The sequence below is a fragment of the Hydra viridissima genome, unplaced genomic scaffold, assembly GCF_058129835.1.
Source record: "Hydra viridissima isolate aposymbiotic clone 2 unplaced genomic scaffold, HvirCarnegie_v1 scaffold_8, whole genome shotgun sequence".
Lineage (NCBI taxonomy): Eukaryota > Metazoa > Cnidaria > Hydrozoa > Anthoathecata > Hydridae > Hydra > Hydra viridissima.
Window position 1 is genome coordinate 19,118 of NW_028324307.1, and position 23,617 is coordinate 42,734.

A 23,617-nucleotide genomic window follows, 5' to 3' on the forward strand; every position below is an offset into this window, starting at 1 on the left:
ACACCTTTTTGCCGCCCTCCGCTAGAAGGGAGTAGGGAGTAACGAAAGCTTGACATCAAAGTAGCGTTTCGTATGAGATTTGTATGCCAAAATTTGAGCGTTTTTAAAAAAGCCAAGACTTCGTCAGAGGGGTTTCTTCTTTTCTCCTAAAGCTATCGATCGATTAAAAAGCTCAAAGCAAAGAAATTCAAAACAAAATACAAAAACGGGAAGTTTTAGTTTCTGCACCACAAGCCAAGCACTAGTTCAAACTGGAGATAATAAAAGGAAATCGAATGATCTCACTTCTCAAACCACTGAGCTGCCATTGGTCGGCAGTCTCTTGTTTGGAGACCATTGAGCTGCCATTGGTTGGCTGTTTAATCGTTGCGATTGGTCGGCAGTTTTATCTTTGGAGACCATTGAGAGATATAAAAAGAATTTTTTTTTTGAGCACAACATTAAACGTTAAATCGTTAGATGTTGTTATAAAGGCACCATTAGAATGCGATGTCCTCAAATATTTTCCTCGATATTTTAATAAGTAAACAAAAACAAAACTAAGTCTTGCAACTGGCGAAAACTTTCAATAAGCAAACAAAGCAACAACTTTCCTTTCGAGTTTTTTACATTTTAAACAAAAGACAAACAAAGAAAAAAAAACAAACAAAAAACAAAAACAAAAACAAAAAAACAAAACAAAAACAAAACAGAAAAGGGAGAATGAGTGAGTCGACTGATTTCGCTCAACTGTCTTAAACGAGAAGTCATAAACGTTTGCTTGTGCCAGCAAGTTGCAAATTAAGTTGTAAATGAACTGCACCGCAAAAGCTTAACCACAGTTTATTAAGCATATTAAGCCTTTGCTGACATGTTAAGACATTTTAAGCCTTTGCTATTATCATGAGGCTTTTGCTCCACGAGCCAAAAAAGTACGCTAGAGTTGACAAACTGCATCGCGGTCGAAAAGTGTAATTACGCCAACACTTTTATCCGTTTTAAGCATTTCGTTTTCGCACGAACAACAATTAAAGCAGCTCGTTGAGCTTAACGACGTTCGTATTTTTTTTCGAAGCCAAAACTTCGGCTATAAGTAGAATGAAGAGGCACTTCGAAAAACAACAAAGCTGTTCGCAGTCGATAGCTACGAGCGACAACATCTCTGCGAGTCTGGCATCAAGGTAAACAGTTTTTTTACATTTTTATTTGTTAGTGCCACTTTTGTGTACATTATGTATTCAAAAATTTCTTGCTGACGCTAGATTTTTCGTTTTCAATGAACAACAGTTGCAACCTCTAGCCGTTTGCTAAAACAGCTTGCTAGGACAACCAAATCAATAATATGTTGTGAAAATTTCTTTTTGTTCAACTGACTAAGGAAGATCGAGCGAACGCTTTTTTTTTTATAACTTGTTTGTATCATATTGCTATTAAGAAAACAGCGTTGTGTATACTAAACGTGACATAATTGGCAATTATCCGTAACTAAAAATAAGATAGAAATTACAAACTTGATACCATGATTTAATTACTGTAACAAAACTAGACGTCATCGCGTGAGAAAATAAATGTTTATGACACATAACCTATTTTTTTGTTTTTTGTTTTTTTTGTTTTGTTTTCTTCTCTTTTTTCCTTTTAATCTCTTTTCTTTCGTCCAAAAAGCGTTTTGATTTTGCCTCGCCACAAGCGATGAAAAAAGAAAATAAATGTTTATGACACATAACCTATTTTTTTGTTTTTTGTTTTTTTTGTTTTGTTTTCTTCTCTTTTTTCCTTTTAATCTCTTTTCTTTCGTCCAAAAAGCGTTTTGATTTTGCCTCGCCACAAGCGATGAAATCGATAAAAAAACCTGCTCGGACATTCTCAATTCTCAACAACAAAAGCAATCAAAGTTCTAGCTCTAGAGCACGTGCGCCAACAGGTTGATGAAACCGTTCAAATATGCTCGATCGCTAGAATTTAAAAAAAGAAACAAACCAGAAACAAACCAAAATAAAAAAAGACAAAAACACAAATGGACATCTTTAGAACGCTTAAATTTTATAAAATATATTCCTCTGCGTTTTTAACCAGCTAAACTGTCGTAAAGTTTTTTCGGTGCAGTTCATTTAAAAAACTTAGTTTTCAACTTTTAAACGTTTTAGACTTCTCGTTTAAGGCAGTCGAAAGAAATGAGTCGACTTGCTCTCTCTCTCTCCCTTTTCGGTTTTGTTTTTGTGTATTTGTTTTTGTTTTTTCTTCGTTTGCCTTCGTTTGAAATGCAAGGGATTCGAAAGGAAGGTCGTTGCTTTGTTTGCTTTTCGAAAAGTTGTCGCCATGCGAGACTTAGTTTTTTTTTTTTTTTGCTCAAATTGAGCACAAGTGAGTTTCTAGTCTTGAAAGTGTGCAAAGTGTGGGCCAATCTGGTGGCTGGAGTGATGACACGTGAATGCTGGAAATTCCAGACTTTGAGCGGATCCAGCTAGCATAGAAAGAAAATGTAGCATTCACGTGGGTCTCTCCTAAGCTTGCCATTGGTCGGTCTGCTGGCCTTAAGTACCCCCACCCCCCCACCCCCCTAAACGTCACGCTTGCGCAGCTTTCTCGGTCTTTGGCGCCCAAAGAAAGCTTGAGGAAGGATAAAAAATGGCGAGGTTTCGGTACTGCGTTTTCTGTTTTTCTTATTTGTTTTTGTTTGTTTGCTTGTTTGTTTGTTTGTTAATTTATTTAATTTTTTTTTTTTGTTTGTTTCGTTCGTTTGTTTGTTTGTTTGTTTCGTTTGCTTCGTTTGTTTCGTGATGTTTTGTTTTCCCTTCTTGATGGCACAAAACAGAAGCAAACAAGACTTTCGGTTATGTTCGGTTATATTCGGTTCAATAAAAGTTTGTTGGTTTCTGCACAACAGCAACAACAAAAGTCCCTCTGTCCCTCAAAAGCAGTTTCTCCTCTGTCTTAAAGAAGAGCCTCTTTGTAATCGATCTTGTCTGAATGCAGCTCTCCTTTTGCCTACAGGTTTTTATTCCAACCCTTTTGTTGTTGTTAGTGCCATTGACACTTGTGTCAGCCATGTTGTTGTTATTGTTATACTCTGTAAAAGCAGTTGTTGCTGTTGTACTTGTTTGTTGTTTCTAAGGACACTGTTATTGCTGCTGTTAGCGCTGTTAGTAATCACCCACTTGGCTTGTATTTTTGTTTTTTGTTTTTGTTTTTTGTTTTATTTATAAACACTCTCTGAGTAAGTGATGCTGTTGCTGTTGTTGTTGTTATAGTTGCAATGAGTGTTTGTTAATGTTCCCCCACTTGGCTTGTATTTTTGTTTTCTGTTTTGTTTGTTTTTTTTTTTTGTTTGTTTTTTTTTCTCAACACTCTCTGAGTAAGTGATGCTGTTGCTGTAGTCGTTGTTATAGTTGCAATGAGTGTTTGTTAATGTTCACCAACTTGGCATGTTTATAATCTATTTTATTTTATCAACACTCTCTGAGTCAGTGATGGTGTTGCTGTTGCTGTTGTTCTTATTCTTATTATAGCTGCAATGAGTGTTTGTTAATGTTCACCAACTTGGCTTGTTTATAAATTATTTTATTTTATCAACACTCTCTGAGTCAGTGATGCTGATGGTGTTGTTGTTATTATGCTTGCAATAAGTGTTGTTAATGTTCACCCACTTTGCTTGTTTTGTTTGTGCTTTTGTTTTTGTTTATCAACACCCTTTGAGTCACTGATGCTGTTGCTGTTGGTGTTATTATAGTTGCAATGAGTGTTAATGTTCACCCACTTTGCTTGCTTTATTTGTTTGTTGTTGTTTTTTTATCAACACCCTGCGAGTTAGTGATGCTGTTGCTGCTTTTGTTATTTTACTTGTAGTTATAGTTGTTACTGTTTAGCCACTTTGCTTGTTTTTTAATCTGTTTTATTTTATCACCACTCTCTGAGTCAGTGATGATGTTGCTGATGCTGTTGTTGTTATTTTACTTGCAATGATAGCTGTTACTGTTCAGCCACTTTGCTTGTTTTTTTTTTTTTTGTTTGTTTGTTTGTTTGTTTTTTTATATATCCTCTGAGTTAGTGATGCTGTTGCTGATGCTGTTGTTGTTATTATGCTTTCAATGAGAGCTGTTACTGTTCACCCACTTTGTTTGTTTATAGTCTGTTTTATTTTATCAACACTCTCTGAGTCAGTGATGCTGATGCTGATGCTGTTGTTGTTATTATGCTTGCAGTGAGAGTTGTTACTGTTCACCCACTTTGCTTGTTTATTATCTATTTTATTTTGTCAACACTCTCTGAGTCAGTGATGCTGATGCTGATGCTGTTGTTGTTATTATGCTTGCAATGAGAGTTGTTACTGTTCACCCAATTTGCCTGTTTTGTTTTTTTATTTGTTTTTTTTGTTTTGTTTTTGTTTTGTTTGTTTTTTTTTATCAATACCCTCTGAGTCAGTGATGCTGTTGCTGTTGTTGTTGTTGTTGTTGTTGTTGTTATACATGCAATGATTGTTGTTACGGTTCAGCCACATTGCTTGTTTTTTTAATCTGTTTTGTTTTGTCAACACTCTCTGAGTCAGTGATGCTGATGCTGTTGTTGTTATTATGCTTGCAATGAGAGTTGTTACTGTTGTAGTTATGTCTGTCATTTGTCCTTGTTAGCAAGTTCTATTTGCCCTCTCTTGCCTTTTTTCAACACAGTTTCTTTCTTTGAGTCATATGGTTGCGAGATCCTCTCAAACTCCATCTCTTTATTTATTTGTTTCTTTTTTTTTTTTTTTTTTCTCATTCTCCTTCTCATAATAGCAATCACTGCTGCCACCATGCATGTAATGCTAGTTGCTCTCATTCTTTTTCATTTGCTAGTGGAAACTTTGTTTCTTCTTGTTGCTCTCTTTTCTTTCTTTTTTCTCTTTTGCAGAGGATTCGAAAAAACACAGCTCTTCCCTGCAGTTGTAAACATTCCAGGATTGGATGCAGGCAGAAGAAAAACACTCTCACTAACTGTTTTCTTTTTTTTTAGCATAAACCGTTGCAAACAAACACCTGAACATGTCTTCTTCACAAGAAAACAACACTGTTGTTGCCCCTTCTCCGAACTCTAAAGCGAAAAAAAAGAAAAGAAGGCAGTCACAAGAACAGAGAGACTTAAAGCTCAAAAACAAAGTCAGGGCCGCATTAGTTGCAGCGTGTGGCTCCGTAAACAGGGTTGTACCTTTCTATGGTACCAAGAAGAGGTACGCTGTTAGCTGTCCGATGCCTTTGTGCAAACATTCGTCCACAAGCATTAAAAGACACTTGACTAAAAAAGATCATTCTTGGACTTTGGATGAAGCTTCCATCTTTTACTCTGCAATGGTCAGGAAGTTTCAGCATGCTCGTCTCGAACGCAAGTCCGGCTGTCCAAAACCTTACCCCTGTTTGCAATGTTGGAAGTATTACGACCGACTGGACATACACTTGAAAGAGACTCATTTCTACGATTCCAAGACGATCAAACAAAAGATTGCAGAGGCAAAGCGATACGACAACGAGAAGCTCTATGTCCCTCAATTTATTCGACCTGCCTTCTTTGGTATTAAGCCAGTAGCTGAACAAGCGTCTGCATCAGGCTCTGCATCCTCTGCTCCTGGGCCTTCCTCCTCTTTTTCTTCTCCGGTTCTTTCCTCTGATCCTCTTTTAAGCTTGCCCTCATCCGAGGCTCCTTCTGCAAACCACTGCACCTCTGTAGAAAACAAAGAGCTGAACACCGAATCTGTCCTAGACTCTGATTTTAATTCCTTAAAGCACTTGGTTTCCAACTCCTCCGTCTTGACAGAAGATAAGAGACTCTTGTTTCAGCTGGACAAAGATGCTTTTCACTTTTATTACCAGTCAGCAGATGAGCTCTTCAGAGATTTTGAAAAGTGGCTTGTGGTAGCCAACAACAACACTTTGTCACAAGCAAAGATCTACAAAAATGCAGTTGTTGAAATATTGACATGTTGTGACAGCACGCTGACGCTGCACCCGAACGCTCTCACCAATTCCAACGTTTTGGAGGATAGATACTTTTCCATGCACTTTAAAAACATTCAGCTCAATTCCAAGCTGAGTGAACTTGACCAAACAAAAGCCATGTCTTGTCACACGTTGTACAACCGCCTCGTCTACCTTTGTCTCCTGTTTCGTTTCAGTGAAGCCAGGAATGTCTATTTCGGACTTTCTCATGAGGCCATCCGACGTTTGCGCTGCAAGGTGGAGGAGTTACAAAAAGTGCTGAGGCCCTTTCGTTCTTTGAGGAGGAGCCTTGTGAAAAGCAAAAAATGCATCAACATCATCAATGTCAGTTTGCTGACCGAATATGGCAAGTCTGCATACGTAAGAGAGTTAGTGGAATCGATTAGAAAGCCGTCTCTTACACCGACTAGAGACAATGCTGTGTCTCTACGAAACCATCTTCTGCTCTCTGTCACTGTAATTAACAGTTTAAGAAAATCTAACATTGCTCTTTTAAACATTAGAGACTACATGGCTGCTGAGAAGAGTGAGTGTGGATATTGCATTGTGCAAGAGCGCTACAAAACAGCATACAAGTACGGAGCCAAAAACATTCTAGTGCCGAACGACTTGAAAGTGTTGATCGATATTTATTTGCTGAGATACAGAGACCTTCTTGTCAACGACTCTCACTACATGGCTGCAGACACCAAGACTGTTTTGGAGTTGAGCGACTGCTACAGGCCCCTTTTTCCATCGATGAGACCCAACAAAGACGAATGTGTGACACTCGGTGCAACTAGAGTGCCTGTTTACCAGATGGGTTCCTCTGCTATCTCCTCTTGCCTGACGTCCTGCTTCAGAAAAAGCCAAGTAAACATTCCCATGAAGCGTCTTACTCCCACTTGCATTCGCGGTTCGATAGCCACTTACTTTGCCAACAACAGCAAAGAAGATCGCGAGCGGTTTGCTACACTCTACATGAAGCACAGCAGGAACACAATGGATAGCTTTTATGTGTCCCAGTGGAACGCTGCAGAGGAGTTGCGCTTTGCCCTGGGCATCGGACAGTCCTTCGGAGTCATAGAGTCTTTGACTGTTGAAAAGTCTGAGAGACCACCAAAGAAGGAGAAGGATGTGATGGACTGGCTCCAAACTAATGCAGAGGAGTACGGTTTTCATGAGGTTGAGGACATCTTTGAGGAAGATTTAGACTCCGGTTCTGACTCTGAAGAATGTGCTGCTACTTTCAGCTGTACCACAGTGGTTCCGTTTGCTCCAGCTGTAGAAAACAATGTTCCTTTAGAGGATAGCAACGACCATGCTGTAGATTTCTTGTGTGAACCTACCTCAACTCCTGTTTCGTCTGTTCCATCTGAACAAACAATCGCTGGTCCAGTTCTTGAACTATCCCCTGCTCTTGCACAACTAGTTCCTAATGAACAAACTGTTTGTATGGATGTAGATCAGACTCTAGCTGTTCCTGTTGGCACAGCTTGTTCTCCTCTTGCATTAACATTATTTCCTGATGAACCGGATTTTATTGAACACCATGCAAATCTTTCTCCAGTTTACTTTAGTGAGCAAGTGGTTGCCAAACCTGTTTCTGCTTCTCCTTCTCAGCAAGTCGCTTTCTGTCCTTCAAAAGAGGTCTTTTCTGTTCCTCTGACTCCTAGCCTTGTTGCTTTTCAGCAAACATTGGCCAAACCCAGTTTGTTTCTTTCATCTGATCCAGTTTCAGCTGTTCCAGTCCAACAGGCTGGTACTGTTCTTGCAAAGCAGCTCTCACCTTATGCTGTTCAATCTGTTGGTAGCCTATTTAGCCAAAGTCTTGCCTCTACATCCAGAGGTAAATTCTTTTTGATTTTTGATTTTTATGCAAATCTCAACACGCTTTCAAAAAATGAAAATGCCCAAATCAACTCCTTGCCCTATTTTTATTGTTAAAGCTGTAAAAAAAACAAAACAAACCAAAAAAACAACACAGAAGTGTGTATGTATTTGTTGCAGGACTAATTCTGTGATTGCTTAAATGTTTATACAAGTGAATGATACTAAAACTGATTATGTTTTAGAAGTAAAAGATCCAAGAAGAAAAAAAATCAAGTTGGAAATGCCATCTTTCACTCAAGAACTCATCGGTAATGTAAAACCTAATTTATACAAACATATATAAACACAAACCTCTTCTTGCACAATTTCAGATGGTTAACTGTTAACAAAAACTAGCCATCATTGCTAAGTGCACTTTTAGAAAGTTGTGTCTACCCGATTTCTAATGATGAAGTTAGAAACATGACCGTTAGAAATCATGCACAGCTTGTTATCATCTCTAACACTTAGAAACTGTTGATGGTTTTTATGAATTAGAAAAATGAACATGGTTTTATTTTATTTCAGGATCAACTCAGCCAAGAACAAAGGAAAACAAAGCAGAAGTTAGCCAATGCCATTTAGGTAATCTTTCAAAAACCAGTTATTGCTATCAGTGCAAACAATAAGGTCAACAAAAAAAAAATAAATAAAAAAAAAAAACAGAATAAATCTTGTCTTACTTCAGAACCAAATGAATATTTGATTTAATCACTTTGTGTTATGACTTGAGTTTGTAAAATTTTAGATGAAATAGTTGAAAAGCTGAATGCTTGCCCTGGCCACAACGAATGGTTCAACACCAGAAGTTTTCCACGATGTGCAGCTTTGGTGTTGGCATACATCTTGCAAGACGTGTTTACAGATGTAAGCTCAAGTTGCTCGTACAAAGATTACCTTGGCATCTTGGCAAATCATAGCAGTGACAAGCTCATTCATGTCTTGCAAAAGTACTCCTACCAAAGCCATATTAAAGACAAAATTAAAAACATGAAGCTAAAAATTCAAAAAGAGGGTAGTTTAGAAAAGTTTGTTCAATATGGCAATATCGTGAGACCATTTATGTAGTTTAGATAAGTTTGTTCAGTTTGGCAATAAAGATGGGCCTTTTGTGTAGTTTGTTTTATCTATGCTTTTGCAAATATTTTTATCTGTTTCGCTAAAGACATAATAAACAAGAAGTTCTGTTAAACTGTTCTCACATTTCTTATTTAAAGATAGTTCAAACTTTTTTTTATCTTTAAAAAAAAAAAAAAGAAGTCGTTTTGTTATTCTGTGAAAACTTTTAATAGAGTTGCATTTAGAATTACTTCTGATGTTTTTAAGAGTGTGTTAAAAAGCAAAATAATATTTCCTGTGATGTTAAGCTGCATAAGTGAAATTTAAAAAAGGAAAACTGCTCCAAACATTTTTCGGAAAAAGAAATCAAAACGTTCCTTATTTTAAAAGATCTAGACATCCATTTCTTCTTCAGCAAAATAGCGAGGCTTTTTTATGAACTCTTACTCTCTATTTTTTCATATATTTACACAAAGGATTTTATTTAGTTCAATGTAAACATACATAGAAGTATATTATGTTTTTTGTTTGTTTGTTTTTTTTTATGCAGTCTAACTTTTGTTTCACTTCTATTTTATTTTACGTTTATCTTGTATTTTATCATGCCTTATTGGTTTTTGCGTTTTGTAATGTCAAGCTGCGTAAGCTAAACTTAAAAGAGGAAAACTACGCTAACTTTTCTTTGAAAAAATATTCAAAAAGTACCTTAAACGAAAGAGAAAGCACACGAATCTTGCCATCCAACTCTTCTTCTGCAAAGTAGCGAGGCTTTTTATGTACTTTTGCTCTCTAATTTATCTCTATTTACGCAAAGGGTTTTATTTCAATGTAAACACGTATAAAAGAATACTTTGTTAAAAATAATGTTAAAGGAGTTGCGTAAAAAAAACGTCTGAATAAAGTTTCTTTACAAAAAAAAACAACTAAGAAACAAGCGCGCCTAAGAAAAACCAGATCGCGATTCACTAAGTCAATAGACGAAAGAAACAAACTTTAAAAGGTCTTTCTAGACAACAAATTCTATTTTTGGCAATGCAGTTTTTGTATTTATGCAACCTAACTTTTGTTTGACTTCTATTTTATTTTACGTTTACCTTGTATTTTATCTTGCCTTTTTGTGTTTTGTGATGTCAAGCTACATAATCTAAACTTAAAAGAAGGAAACTAGGCTAACTTTTCTAGTAGAATATTATGTTGTTGGTTTTGTATGCAGCCTAACTTTAGTTTCATCTATATTTTATTTTGCGTTTATCTTATATTTTATCTTGTCTTTTTGAGTTTTGTATTTTGTGATGTCAAGCTACATAATTTAAACTTAAAAGAAGAAAACTAGGCTAACTTTTCTTTGAAAAATTGTTCAAAAACTACCTCACACCGATAGAGATAGCTCACGAATTTAAAAAGTTGCATCTATTCATCTTCTTCTTCAGCAAAGTAAAGCTTTTTATGCACTTTTACTCTCTAACTTACCTATATTTGCGTAAAGGATTTTATTTAATTCAATTTAAACATAACTAGTAGAATATTATGTTGTTGGTTTTGTATGCAGCCTAACTTTAGTTTCATCTATATTTTATTTTGCGTTTATCTTATACTTTATCTTGTCTTTTTGAGTTTTATATTTTGTGATGTCAAACTACATAAGCTAAACTTTAAAGAGGAAATTTACGCTAACCTGTCTTTGAAAAACTATTCAAAAACTACCTTTAACAAAGTAGCGAGGCTTTTTATGCGTTTTTACTCTCTAACATACCTATTTTTGCGCAAAGGATTTTATTTAATTCAATTTAAACATGCCTAGTAGATTATTATGTTGTTGGTTTTTTATGCAGCCTAACTTTAGCTACATCTATTTTTCATTTTACGTTTGTCTTATATTTTATTTTATCTTTTTGTGTTCTGTGATGTCAAGCTACATAAGCTAATGTTAAAAGAGGAAAGCTGCGCTAACCTTTCTTTGAAAAACTATTCGAAATCTATTTTTGAGATAATCTAGATTTAAAAGAGGAACACTACGCTAGTTTTGCTTTGAAAAAACTCTCGAAAACTAACTTATTCGATAGAGATAGCACACAAATTTAAAAAATTGTATCTACTCATCCACTTCTTCTACAGCAAAGTACTGAGGCTTTTTATGCACTTTTATTCTCTAACATACCTATATTTGCGCAAAGGATTTTATTTAACTCAGTGTAAACATACATAGAAGAGTATTGTTACCCGTTTATTTTATGCAGCCTAACTTTAGTTTCATCTATGCTTTATATTGCGTTTACCTTATATTTTATCTTGCCTTTGTTAGTTTTGTGTTTTGTTATGTCAAGCTTCATAATCTAATCTTAAAAGGGGAAAACTGCGCTAACTTTTCTTTGAAAAAGTACTCAAAAAGGACCTAAATCGATATAGATAGCTCACAATTTTAAAAAGTTGCATATAGTCATCTTCTTCTTCAGCAAAGTATCGAGGCTTTTTATGGACTTTTACTCTCTTATTTACCCAAATTTGCGCAAAGGACATTATTTAATTCAACTTAAACATGCCTAGTAGATTATTATGTTGTTGGTTTTTTATGCAGTCTAAACTTTGTTTCATCTATATTTTACGATTAACTTAAATTTTATCTTGCCTTTTTGAGCTTTGTGTTTTGTGATGTCAAGCTACATAGTCTAAACATAAAAGAGAAAAACTACGCTAAACTTGCTTTGAAAAACTATTCAAAAACTACCTTTAACAAAGTAGCGAGGCTTTTCATGCACTTTTACTCTCTAACATACCTACATTTGCGCAAAGGATTTTATTTAATTCAATTTAAACATGCCTAGTAGATTATTATGTTGTTGGTTTTTTATGCAGCCTAACTTTAGTTTCATCTATATTATGTTTTAGGTTTATCATATATTTTATCTTTTCTTTTTGAGTTTTGAGTTTTGTGATGCCAAGCAACTTAAGCTAAACTTAAAAGTGGAATGCTACGCTAACCTTTCTTTGAAAATCTATTCATAAACTACCCTAGACAAAAGCTAGATTTAAAAGAGGAAAACTACACTATTTTTACTTTGAAAAAACTTTCGAAAACTACCTTAATCGATAGAGATAGCACACGATTTTAAAAAATTGCATATAGTCATCCACTTCTTCTGCAGCAAAGTAGCGAGGCTCTTTATGCACTTTTTCTCACTAGTTTGCTTATATTTACGCAAAAGAATTCATTTAATTCAATCCAAACATATATAGAAGATTATTATTTCACCTACATTTTATTTTACGATTAACTTTTATATTACCTTTCCTTTTAGTGTTTTGTGTTTTGTGATGTCAAGCTACATAGTCTAAACATAAAAGAGGAAAACTACGCTAAACTTGCTTTGAAAAACTATTCAAAAACTACCTTTAACAAAGTAGCGAGGCTTTTCATGCACTTTTACTCTCTAACATACCTACAATTGCGCATAGGGTTTTATTAGATTCTAGTAGATTATTACGTTGTTGTTTTTTTATGCAGTCTAACTTTAGCTTCATCTATATTTTATTTTACGTTTATCTTATATTTTATTTTGTCTTTTTGAGTTTTGTGTTTTGTGATGTCAAGCTACATAAGCTAAACTTAAAAGAGGAAAGCTACGCTAACCTTTCTTTGAAAAGCTGTTCAAAAACTACCTTAGACATAATCTAGATTTAAAAGAGGAAGACTACGCTATTTTTGCTTTGAAAAAACTTTCGAAAACTACCTTAATCGATAGAGATAGCACAGGATTTTAAAAAGTTGTATCTAGTCATCCACTTCTTTCACAGCAAAGTAGCGAGGCTTTCTATGCACTTTTACTCTCTAACATACCTATTTTTGCGCAAAGGATTTTATTTAATTCAATTTAAACATGCCTAGTAGATTATTATGTTGTTGGTTTTTTATGCAGCCTAACTTCAGCTACATCTATTTTTCATTTTACGTTTGTCTTATATTTTATTTCATCTTTTTGTGTTCTGTGATGTCAAGCTACATAAGTTAAACTTTAAAGAGGAAAACTACGCTAACCTTTCTTTGAAAAACTATTCAAAAAGGACCTAAATCGATATAGATAGCTCACGATTTTAAAAAGTTGCATATAGTCATCTTCTTCTTCAGCAAAGTATCGAGGCTTTTTATGGATTTTTACTCTCTTATTTACCCAAATTTGCGCAAAGGACTTTACTTAATTCAACTTAAACATGTCTAGTAGATTATGAAGTTGTTTGTTTTTTATGCAGCCTAACTTTAGTTTCATTTATATTTTATTTTACGTTTATCTGATATTTTATCTTGTCTTTTTGTGTGTTGTTTTGTCAAGCTACATAAGCTAAACTTAAAAGTGGAAAACTACGCTAACCTTTCTTTGAAAATCTATTCAAAAACTGCCATAGACATAAGCTTGATTTAAAAGAGGAAGACTACGCTATTTATGCTTTTAAAAAACTTTCGAAAAATACCTTAATCCATTGAGATAGTACACGAATTTACAAAGTTGTATCTAGTCATCCACTTCTTCTATAGCAAAGTAGCGAGGCTTTTTATGCACTTTTGCGTTCTAATTTATCTCTGTTTACGCATATGGTTTTTGTTTATTTCTATGTAATGATATACAAAATAGTATTTTGTTAAAGATTATGCTGCAGGAGCTGCGTAAAAAAACTCTGGCGACCTTGCCTTAAGAAAAAAGCAACTGAAAGACATGTGCGCCTTAGAAAATTCAAATCGCGATTCACCAAATTAAAAGACGAAAAGAACGAACTTTAAAAGCTCTCACTAGACATTTGTGTTTATGATAGGCAATGCAGTTTTTGATTTTATGCAGCCTAACATTAGTTTCATCTATATCTTATTTTACGTTTATCTTATACTTTATCTTGCCTTTTTGAGTTTAGTATTTTGTGATGTCATGCTAAATAAACTATACTTTGCTAATTTTTATTTGAAAAAATATTCAAAAACTACCTGAATTATAAGCTAGATCAAAAAGAGGAAAACTACGCTAACTATTCTTTAAAAAAGTATTTAAAAACTACCTTAAACATAAGCAATATCCAAAAGAGGAAAACTATGCCAACTTTTCTTTAAAAAATTATTTAAAAACTACCTTAAACATAAGCTAGATCTAAAAGAGGAAAACTTCGCTAACTTTTCTTTGAAAAAATACTCAAAAACTACCTTAAACATAAGCTAGATCTAAAAGAGGAAAACTACGCTAACATTTCTTTGAAAAAATATTCGAAAACTACCTTTAAACATGAATTTAGATTTAATAGATGAAAACTACGCTAACATTTCTTTGAAAAAACATTCAAAAGCTACCTTTAAACATGATTTAAATTTAAAAAAGGAAAACTACGCTAACATTTCTTTGAAAAAACATTCAAAAACTACCTTTAAACATGATTTAAATTTAAAAAAGGAAAACTACGCTAACATTTCTTTGAAAAAATATTCAAAAAGTACCTTAATCGAAAGAGATAGCACACGAAATTAAAAAGTTGCATCTAGTCATCCGTTTCTTCTTCATCAAAGTAGCGAGGCGTTTATGCACTTTTTATTCTCTAATTTATCTCTACTTACTACGCAAATGGCTTTTGTTTATTTCAATGTAAAACTTTTCAAAAGAGTATTTTGTTAAAGATTATGCTGCAGGGGCTGTGTAAGAAAACTCTGGTGACCTTTCTTTAAGAAAAAGCAACTAAAGTAGATGTGCGCCTAAGAAAATCCAAATTGCGATTCACTAAATTAAAAGACATATACAACAAACTTTAAAAGTGAAACTATTTTTACAAGCGTATTTGGTAAAGATGAAATGTTCTTATGACATTTTAACGTTACGAAAAGGATTTTCTTCTGTTCAAATATTTATTACAATTTAAAGTGTTAAATAATGTTACAGAAACGACCTAAAACGCCTGTTGTATTAATTTAAACGAACAAAATAGATAAAAAAAAAGAAAAACTATCATTAAAAAAAAAAAAGAAAAAAAGAAAAGAAATAGAAGTTGAGGAAAAATAAAAATAAGAACTTCCAACAAAGAGCTCTTCTTTTTATTTTTCAGATTTTAGATGCTTAATTCCTTGAATGAAAAGTTCAACTGATGACCCACTACTAAGGTTGTTCCTAGCCTTCCGTTCTCAAACTAGGCCATTCTGAGAGGCTGTTTGATTAAGTACCGTTGATAGTAGTATCGCACGTAAGAGACTTCTAAAAACTCTGATTATTAATTCCTTGAATGAAGAGATGACTTCATACTCACTAACGAGGTTGTTCTTAGCCATCCATTCTTAAACTAAGCAAAACAGTGAAGTTGTTTGATTAAGTATCACAGTTTGCTGATTTGCACATGCACCATTGCCGAAACTGTGATGCTTGGTTCCTTGATTGGATTGAAGAAGCTCATCACCATGCTTTTTACAAGCTGTCCGTTGTTATGTTTTGCAATTCAGTGGTTCTGTTTTGCAATTCATTTTCTGTTTGTTTAAGTATCATCGATGGTGGTGTCGTGCATGCAAACTTTCCGAAACTCTGATGCTTGTTTTTCTTGAATGGAGAGATGAGCTTATACTTTAGGTGACTTTTAAAACTGCAGTAATTAGTGCCTCGAATGGAAAAACGAACTCATTCATTACAGACCAAAGTTGTTCCTGGCCATCCGTTAACATATTAGGCAACAGTACAGCGAAGCTGTTTGTTTTACAAGCTTTTGTCGTTTCGAGAAATCACTACATTAAGCATTCGATGGTGATACACGACTGATGGCCAGGTTCTGATTTTCGAATGAAAAGAAGAGTCGCATCCGACCACCGGTCGGCTTTCGACGCAAAACAGCTGTACACACTCGTCCAACGTCCAGTGACTAACTGTTGCAACGAGAAAGTTAGCTTTATTTGTCGTGCAGATTGTCCGCTTTGACGTAAAATGCTAGAAATTTGCTGAACGCTCGGTTTGCGCCGCCCAAGAGTCATTCTGTTTCTGCGTTGCCAGCGTCTGTCGGCTAAATACAACTGTAGACTCCGCACAAGCTTTTTCACCGCAAAAGTTGTACAGAGCCACACCGAAGGCTAAAATCGACTTTAAGATCGAAGGTTAAAATCGACCCTAGAGGTTTCAAAACGACGTCACGAAATTTTCAAGACATCATCGAAGAAAATTACGGCGGCCAGATGCAACTCTTAGTACTAACTCTACTAATCTTAGTACGTTAAGCATTCCAGTCGAGAGATCAGACGTTTTTTCGTCACCTAAGAGACCGGCCGATGCGTTTGCGACGCTGCGGAAAGAAAGAAGATGGCAAACCACAGGGTTGTTACCGTAACAAACCTCCGTGAGTACCTCCATCTCGAGTGGCTTTTGAAGAAACGTTCGTTTTAAACTCAAAGGGATGGTTGTTAAAGCTCACGAACGCCTGGTTAACGATTTTCTAACGGCAGACACCGTGTTTACAATGGATACAGACCGATTAACTGAGCCCAAAGCGCAAGATCTATCAGAAAACTCCTCTAGGTCGATGCAACAAGACGACTAGACACGTGCGTCTAAAGGCATTTTACAATTGAAGGACGCCCCTCATGGGCCCTAACCCTAACCCTAACCCTAACCCTAACCCTAACCCTAACCCTAACCCTAACGCTAACCCTAACCCTAACCCTAACCCTAACCCTAACGGTACTGCGTTTTCTGTTTTTCTTATTTGTTTTTGTTTGTTTGCTTGTTTGTTTGTTTGTTTGTTAATTTTTTTAATTTTTTTTTTTTTTTGTTTGTTTCGTTCGTTTGTTTGTTTGTTTGTTTCGTTTGCTTCGTTTGTTTTGTGATGTTTTGTTTTCCCTTCTTGATGGCACAAAACAGAAGCAAACAAGACTTTCGGTTATATTCGGTTATATTCGGTTCAATAAAAGTTTGTTGGTTTCTGCACAACAACAACAACAACAACAAAAGTCCCTCTGTCCCTCAAAAGCAGTTTCTCCTCTGTCCTAAAGAAGAGCCTCTTTGTAATCGATCTTGTCTGAATGCAGCTCTCCTTTTGCCTACAGGTTTTTATTCCAACCCTTTTGTTGTTGTTAGTGCCATGTTGTTGTTATTGTTATACTCTGTAAAAGCAGTTGTTGCTGTTGTACTTGTTTGTTGTTTCTAAAGACACTGTTGTTGCTGCTGTTAGCGCTGTTAGTAATCACCCACTTGGCTTGTATTTTTGTTTCTTGTTTTTGTTTTTTGTTTTATTTATAAACACTCTCTGAGTAAGTGATGCTGTTGCTGTTGTTGTTGTTACAGTTGCAATGAGTGTTTGTTAATGTTCCCCCATATGACTTGTACTTTTGTTTTCTGTTTTGTTTTGTTTTTTTTTTTTTTTTGTTTTTTTTTTCTCAACACTCTCTGAGTAAGTGATGCTGTTGCTGTAGTCGTTGTTATAGTTGCAATGAGTGTTTGTTAATGTTCACCAACTTGGCTTGTTTATAATCTATTTTATTTTATCAACACTCTCTGAGTCAGTGATGGTGTTGCTGTTGCTGTTGTCGTTATTATGCTTGCAATGGGAGTTGTTACTGTTCACCCACTTTGCTTGTTTTGTTTTTATTTCTTTATTTTATCAACACCCTTTGAGCCAGTGATGCTGTTGCTGTTGTTGTTGTTATAGTTGCAATGATTGTTGTTAATGTTCACCCACTTTGCTTGTGTTTTTGTTTTTGTTTATCAACACCCTTTGTGTCAGTGATGCTGTTGCTGTTGTTCTTATTACAGTTGCAATGAGTGTTTGTTAATGTTCACCAACTTGGCTTGTTTATAATCTATTTTGTTTTATCAACACTCTCTGAGTCAGTGATGCTGATGCTGTTGTTGTTATTGTGCTTGCAATAAGTGTTGTTAATGTTCACCCTCTTTGCTTGTTTTGTTTGTGCTTTTGTTTTTGTTTATCAACACCCTTTGAGTCACTGATGCTGTTGCTGTTGGTGTTATTATAGTTGCAATGAGTGTTAATGTTCACCCACTTTGCTTGCTTTGTTTGTTTGTTGCTTTTTTTTTTATCAACACCCTGCGAGTTAGTGATGCTGTTGCTGCTTTTGTCATTTTACTTGTATTTATAGTTGTTACTGTTCAGCCACTTTGCTTGTTTTTTAATCTGTTTTATTTTATCACCACTCTCTGAGTCAGTGATGATGTTGCTGATGCTGTTGTTGTTATTTTACTTGCAATGATAGCTGTTACTGTTCAGCCACTTTGCTTGTTTTTTTTTGATTTTGTTTTGTTTGTTTGTTTGTTTGTTTTTTTATATATCCTCTGAGTTAGTGATGCTGTTGCTGATGCTGTTGTTGTTATTATGCTTTCAATGAGAGCTGTTACTGTTCACCCACTTTGTTTGTTTATAATCTGTTTTATTTTATCAACACTCTCTGAGTCAGTGATGCTGATGCTGATGCTGTTGTTGTTATTATGCTTGCAGTGAGAGTTGTTACTGTTCACCCACTTTGCTTGCTTATTGTCTATTTTATTTTGTCAACACTCTCTGAGTCAGTGATGCTGATGCTGATGCTGTTTTTGTTATTATGCTTGCAATGAGAGTTGTTACTGTTCACCCAATTTGCTTGTTTTGTTTTTTTATTTGTTTTTTTGTTTGTTTTTGTTTTGCTTGTTTTTTTTATCAATACCCTCTGAGTCAGTGATGCTGTTGCTGTTGTTGTTGTTGTTGTTGTTGTTGTTATACATGCAATGATTGTTGTTACGGTTCAGCCACATTGCTTGTTTTTTTAATCTGTTTTGTTTTGTCAACACTCTCTGAGTCAGTGATGCTGATGCTGTTGTTGTTATTATGCTTGCAATGAGAGTTGTTACTGTTGTAGTTATGTCTGTCATTTGTCCTTGTTAGCAAGTTCTATTTGCCCTCTCTTGCCTTTTTTCAACACAGTTTCTTTCTTTGAGTCATATGGTTGCGAGATCCTCTCAAACTCCATCTCTTTATTTATTTGTTTCTTTTCTTTTTTTTTTTTTTTTCTCATTCTCCTTCTCATAATAGCAATCACTGCTGCCACCATGCATGTAATGCTAGTTGCTCTCATTCTTTTTCATTTGCTAGTGGAAACTTTGTTTCTTCTTGTTGCTCTCTTTTCTTTCTTTTTTTCTCTTTTGCAGAGGATTCGAAAAAACACAGCTCTTCCCTGCAGTTGTAAACATTCCAGGATTGGATGCAGGCAGAAGAAAAAAACTCTCACTGACTGTTTTCTTTTTTTAGCAAAAACCGTTGCAAACAAACACCTGAACATGTCTTCTTCACAAGAAAACAACACTGTTGTTGCCCCTTCTCCGAACTCTAAAGCGAAAAAAAAGAAAAGAAAGCAGTCACAAGAACAGAGAGACTTAAAGCTCAAAAACAAAGTCAGGGCCGCATTAGTTGCAGCGTGTGGCTCCGTAAACAGGGTTGTACCTTTCTATGGTACCAAGAAGAGGTACGCTGTTAGCTGTCCGATGCCTTTGTGCAAACATTCGTCCACAAGCATTAAAAGACACTTGACTAAAAAAGATCATTCTTGGACTTTGGATGAAGCTTCCATCTTTTACTCTGCAATGGTCAGGAAGTTTCAGCATGCTCGTCTCGAACGCAAGTCCGGCTGTCCAAAACCTTACCCCTGTTTGCAATGTTGGAAATATTACGACCGACTGGACATACACTTGAAAGAGACTCATTTCTACGATTCCAAGATGATCAAACAAAAGATTGCAGAGGCAAAGCGATACGACAACGAGAAGCTCTATGTCCCTCAATTTATTCGACCTGCCTTCTTTGGTATTAAGCCAGTAGCTGAACAAGCGTCTGCATCAGGCTCTGCATCCTCTGCTCCTGGGTCTTCCTCCTCTTTTTCTTCTCCGGTTCTTTCCTCTGATCCTCTTTTAAGCTTGCCCTCACCAGTTGCTGGTTCGTCCGAGGCTCCTTCTGCAAACCAATGCACCTCTGTAGAAAACAAAGAGCTGAAAACCGAATCCGTCCTTGACTCTGATTTCGATTCCTTAGAGCACTTGGTTTCCAGCTCCTATGTCTTGACCGAAGAAAAGAGACTCTTGTTTCAGCTGGACAAAGATGCTTTTCACTTTTATTACCAGTCAGCAGATGAGCTCTTCAGAGACTTTGAAAAGTGGCTTGTGGTAGCCAACAACAACACTTGGTCACAAGCAAAGATCTACAAAAATGCAGTTGTGGAAATATTGACTTGTTGTGACAGCACGTTGACGCTGCACCCAAACTCCCTCACCAATTCCAATGTTTTGGAGGATAGATACTTCTCCTTGCACTTTAAGAAAATTCAGCTCAATTCCAATCTGAGTGAACTTGACCAAACAAAAGCCATGTCTTGTCACACGTTGTACAACCGCCTTGTCTCCCTTTGTCTCCTGTTTCGTTTCAGTGAAGCCAGAAACGTCTATTTCGGACTTTCTCATGAGGCCATCCGACGTTTGCGCTGCAAGGTGGATGAGTTGCGAAAAGTGCTGAGGCCCTTTCGTTCTTTGAGGAGGAGCCTTGTGAAAAGAAGAAAAAGCATCAACATCATCAATGTCAGTTTGCTGACCGAATATGGCAAGTCTGCATACGTAAGAGACTTAGTGGAATCGATTAGAAAGGCGTCTCTTCCGCTGACTAGAGACAATGCTGTGTCTCTACGAAACCATCTTCTGCTCTCTGTCACTGTAATTAACAGTTTAAGAAAATCTAACATTGCTCTTTTAAACATTAGAGACTACATGGCTGCTGAGAAGAGTGAGTGTGGATATTGCATTGTGCAAGAGCGCTACAAAACAGCATACAAGTACGGAGCCAAAAACATTCTAGTGCCGAACGACTTGAAAGTGTTGATCGATATTTATTTGCTGAGATACAGAGACCTTCTTGTCAACGACTCTCACTACATGGCTGCAGACACCAAGACTGTTTTGGAGTTGAGTGACTGCTACAGGCCCCTTTTTCCTTCGGTGAGAGCCAACAAAGACGAAGGTGTGACACTAGGTGCATCTAGAGTGCCTGTTTACCAGATGGGTTCCTCTGCTATCACCTCTAGCCTGACGTCCTGCTTCAGAAAAAGCCAAGTAAACATTCCCATGAAGCGTCTTACTCCCACTTGCATTCGCGGTTCGATAGCCACTTACTTTGCCAACAACAGCAAAGAAGATCGCGAGCGGTTTGCTACACTCTACATGAAGCACAGCAGACACACAATGGATAGCTTTTATGTGTCCCAGTGGAACGCTGCAGAGGAGTTGCGCTTTGCCCTCGGCATCGGACAGTCCTTCGGAGTCATAGAGTCTTTGACTGTTGAAAAGTCTGAGAGACCACCAAAGGAGGAGAAGGATGTGATGGACTGGCTCCGAACTAATGCAGAGGAGTACGGTTTTCATGATGTTGAGGACATTTTTGAGGAAGATTCAGACTCTGGTTCTGACTCTGAAGAATCTGCTGCTACTTTCGGTTGTACCACAGTGGTTCCATTTTCTCCAGCTGTAGAAAACAATGCTCCTTTAGAGGACAGCAACGAACATGTTGTAGATTTCTTGTGTGAACCTACCTCAACTCCTGTTTCGTCTGTTCCTTCTGAACAAACAATCGCTGGTCCAGTTCTTGAACTATCCTCTGCTCTTGCACAACTAGTTCCTAATGAACAAGCTGTTTGTATGGATGTAGATCAGACTCTAGCTGTTCCTGTTGGCACAGCTTGTTCTCCTCTTGCATTAACATTATTTCCTGATGAACCGGATTTTATTGAACACCATGCACAACTTTCTCCAGTTTACTTTAGTGAGCAAGTGGTTGCCAAACCTGTTTCTGCTGCTCCTGCTCAACAAGTTGCTTTCAGTCCTTCAAAAGAGGTCTTTTCTGTTCTGCTGGAAACAGTGTCTAATGTTGCTTCACAGCAAGATAATCTTATGGCTGTCACACGTGTTTTCCATGCTCCTCCTGAAGCTGCTCTTCTTGAACCTGCTCTTCTTGAACCTGCTCTTCTTGAACCTGCTCATAAGCAAGTGGTTGCCAAACCTGTTCATGTTGCTCCTTCTCTGCAAGTTGTTTTTAATCCTTCAAAAGAGGTCTTTTCTGTTCCTCTGGCTCCTAATCTTGTTGCTCGTCAGCAAACGATGGCCAAACCCAGTTTGTTTCTTTCAGCTGTTCCAGTCCAACAGGCTGGTACTGTTCTTGAAAAACAGCCCTCACCTGGTGCTGTTCAATCTGTTGGTAGTCTATTTAGCCAAAGTCTTGCTTGTACATCCAGAGGTAAATTCTTTTTGATTTTTGATTTTTATGCAAATCTCAACACGCTTTCAAAAAATAAAAATGCCCAAATTAACTCCTTGCCCTATTGTTATTGTTAAAGCTGTAAAAAAAAAAAAAAAAAAGAAAAACAATAAAAAAAACAAAAAAAAAACAAAAAAAACAACACAGAAGTGTGTATGTATTTGTTGCAGGACAAATTCTGTGATTGCTTAAATGTTTACACAAGTGATTGATACTAAAACTGATTATGTTTTAGAAGTAAAAGATCCAAGAAGAAAAAAAATCAAGTTGGAAATGCCATCTTTTACTCAAGAACACATCGGTAATGTAAAACCTAATTTATACAAACATATATAAACACAAACCTCTTCTTGCACAATTTCAGATGGTTAACTGTTAATAAAAACTAGCCATCATTGCTAAGTGCACTTTTAGAAAGTTGTGTCTACCCGATTTCTAATGATGAAGTTAGAAACATCACCGCTAGAAATCATGCACAGCTTGTTATTATCTCTAACACTTAGAAACTGTTGATGCTTTTTTTATGAATTAGAAAAATGAACATGGTTTTATTTTATTTCAGGATCAACTCAGCCAAGAACAAAGGAAAACAAAGCAGAAGTTAGCCAATGCCAATTAGGTAATCTTTCAAAAACCAGTTGTTGCTATCAGTGCAAACAATAAGGTCAACAAAAAAAACAAATAAAAAAACAAAATTAATCTTGTCATGCTTCAGAACCAAATGAATATTCGATTTAATCTCTTTGTGTTATGACTTGAGTTTGTAAAATTTTAGATGAAATAGTTGAAAAGCTGAATGCTTGCCCTGGCCACAACGAATGGTTCAACACCAGAAGTTTTCCTCGATGTGCAGCTTTAGTGTTGGCATACATCTTGCAAGACGTGTTTACAGATGTAAGCTCAAGTTGCTCGTACAAAGATTACCTTGGCATCTTGGCAAATCATAGCAGTGACAAGCTCATTCATGTCTTGCAAAAGTACTCCTACCGAAGCCATATTAAAGACAAAATTAAAAACATGAAGCTAAAAATTCAAAAAGAGGGTAGTTTAGAAAAGTTTGTTCAATATGGCAATATAGTGAGACCATTTATGTAGTTTAGAAAAGTTTGTTCAGTTTGGCAATAAAGATGGGCCTTTTGTGTAGTTTGTTTTCTCTATGCTTTTGCAAATATATTTATCTGTTTCGCTAAATACATAATAAACAAGAAGTTCTGTTAAACTGTTCTCACATTTCTTATTTAAAGATAGTTCAAACTTTTTTTATCTTTAAAAAAAAAAAAAAGTCGTTTTGTTATTCTGTTAACACTTTTAATAGAGTTGCATTTAGAATTACTTCTGATGTTTTTAAGAGTTTGTTAAAAAGCAAATTAATATTTTCTGTGATGTTAAACTGCTTAAGTGAAATTTAAAAAAGGAAAACTGCTCCAAACATTTTTCGGAAAAAGAAATCAAAAAGTTCCTTATTTTAAAAGATCTAGACATCCATT

General features: G+C 35.9%; 2 protein-coding genes across 3 annotated transcripts; both read left to right on the plus strand.

The window, feature by feature from the left end:
* Nucleotides 1-2,596: 2,596 nt before the first annotated feature.
* On the plus strand, nucleotides 2,597-23,304 carry LOC149884393 (uncharacterized). 2 transcript variants are annotated; one of them, XM_090095606.1, is made up of 5 exons: nucleotides 2,597-2,621; nucleotides 19,089-22,109; nucleotides 22,366-22,431; nucleotides 22,693-22,749; nucleotides 22,906-23,304. In XM_090095606.1, exons 2-5 carry the CDS (start codon nucleotides 19,118-19,120, stop codon nucleotides 23,223-23,225), a joined length of 3,435 nt encoding a protein of 1,144 aa, XP_089951732.1. In that variant the 5' UTR covers nucleotides 2,597-2,621; nucleotides 19,089-19,117; the 3' UTR covers nucleotides 23,226-23,304. The 2 variants fall into 2 exon arrangements, with proteins under 2 accessions (XP_089951732.1, XP_089951731.1); XM_090095605.1 differs by lacking the exon at nucleotides 2,597-2,621 and having other exon boundaries at nucleotides 18,890-22,109; nucleotides 22,906-23,263.
* Nucleotides 5,651-8,978, plus strand: LOC149884394 (uncharacterized). Its single transcript, XM_090095608.1, has 4 exons — nucleotides 5,651-7,773; nucleotides 8,000-8,065; nucleotides 8,325-8,381; nucleotides 8,545-8,978. Exons 1-4 carry the CDS (start codon nucleotides 6,003-6,005, stop codon nucleotides 8,862-8,864), a joined length of 2,214 nt encoding a protein of 737 aa, XP_089951734.1. The 5' UTR covers nucleotides 5,651-6,002; the 3' UTR covers nucleotides 8,865-8,978.
* Nucleotides 23,305-23,617: the final 313 nt, after the last annotated feature.

Coding starts and splice junctions, on each gene's coding strand:
- LOC149884394 (XM_090095608.1), top strand. CDS start 6,003: ATGCACTTTAAAAACATTCAGCTCAATTCCAAGCTGAGTGAACTTGAC. Junction 7,774..7,999: donor TCTTGCCTCTACATCCAGAG/GTAAATTCTTTT, acceptor ATTATGTTTTAG/AAGTAAAAGATCCAAGAAGA. Junction 8,382..8,544: donor AGTTAGCCAATGCCATTTAG/GTAATCTTTCAA, acceptor GTAAAATTTTAG/ATGAAATAGTTGAAAAGCTG.
- LOC149884393 (XM_090095605.1), top strand. CDS start 18,890: ATGCATGTAATGCTAGTTGCTCTCATTCTTTTTCATTTGCTAGTGGAA. Junction 22,110..22,365: donor TCTTGCTTGTACATCCAGAG/GTAAATTCTTTT, acceptor ATTATGTTTTAG/AAGTAAAAGATCCAAGAAGA. Junction 22,750..22,905: donor AGTTAGCCAATGCCAATTAG/GTAATCTTTCAA, acceptor GTAAAATTTTAG/ATGAAATAGTTGAAAAGCTG.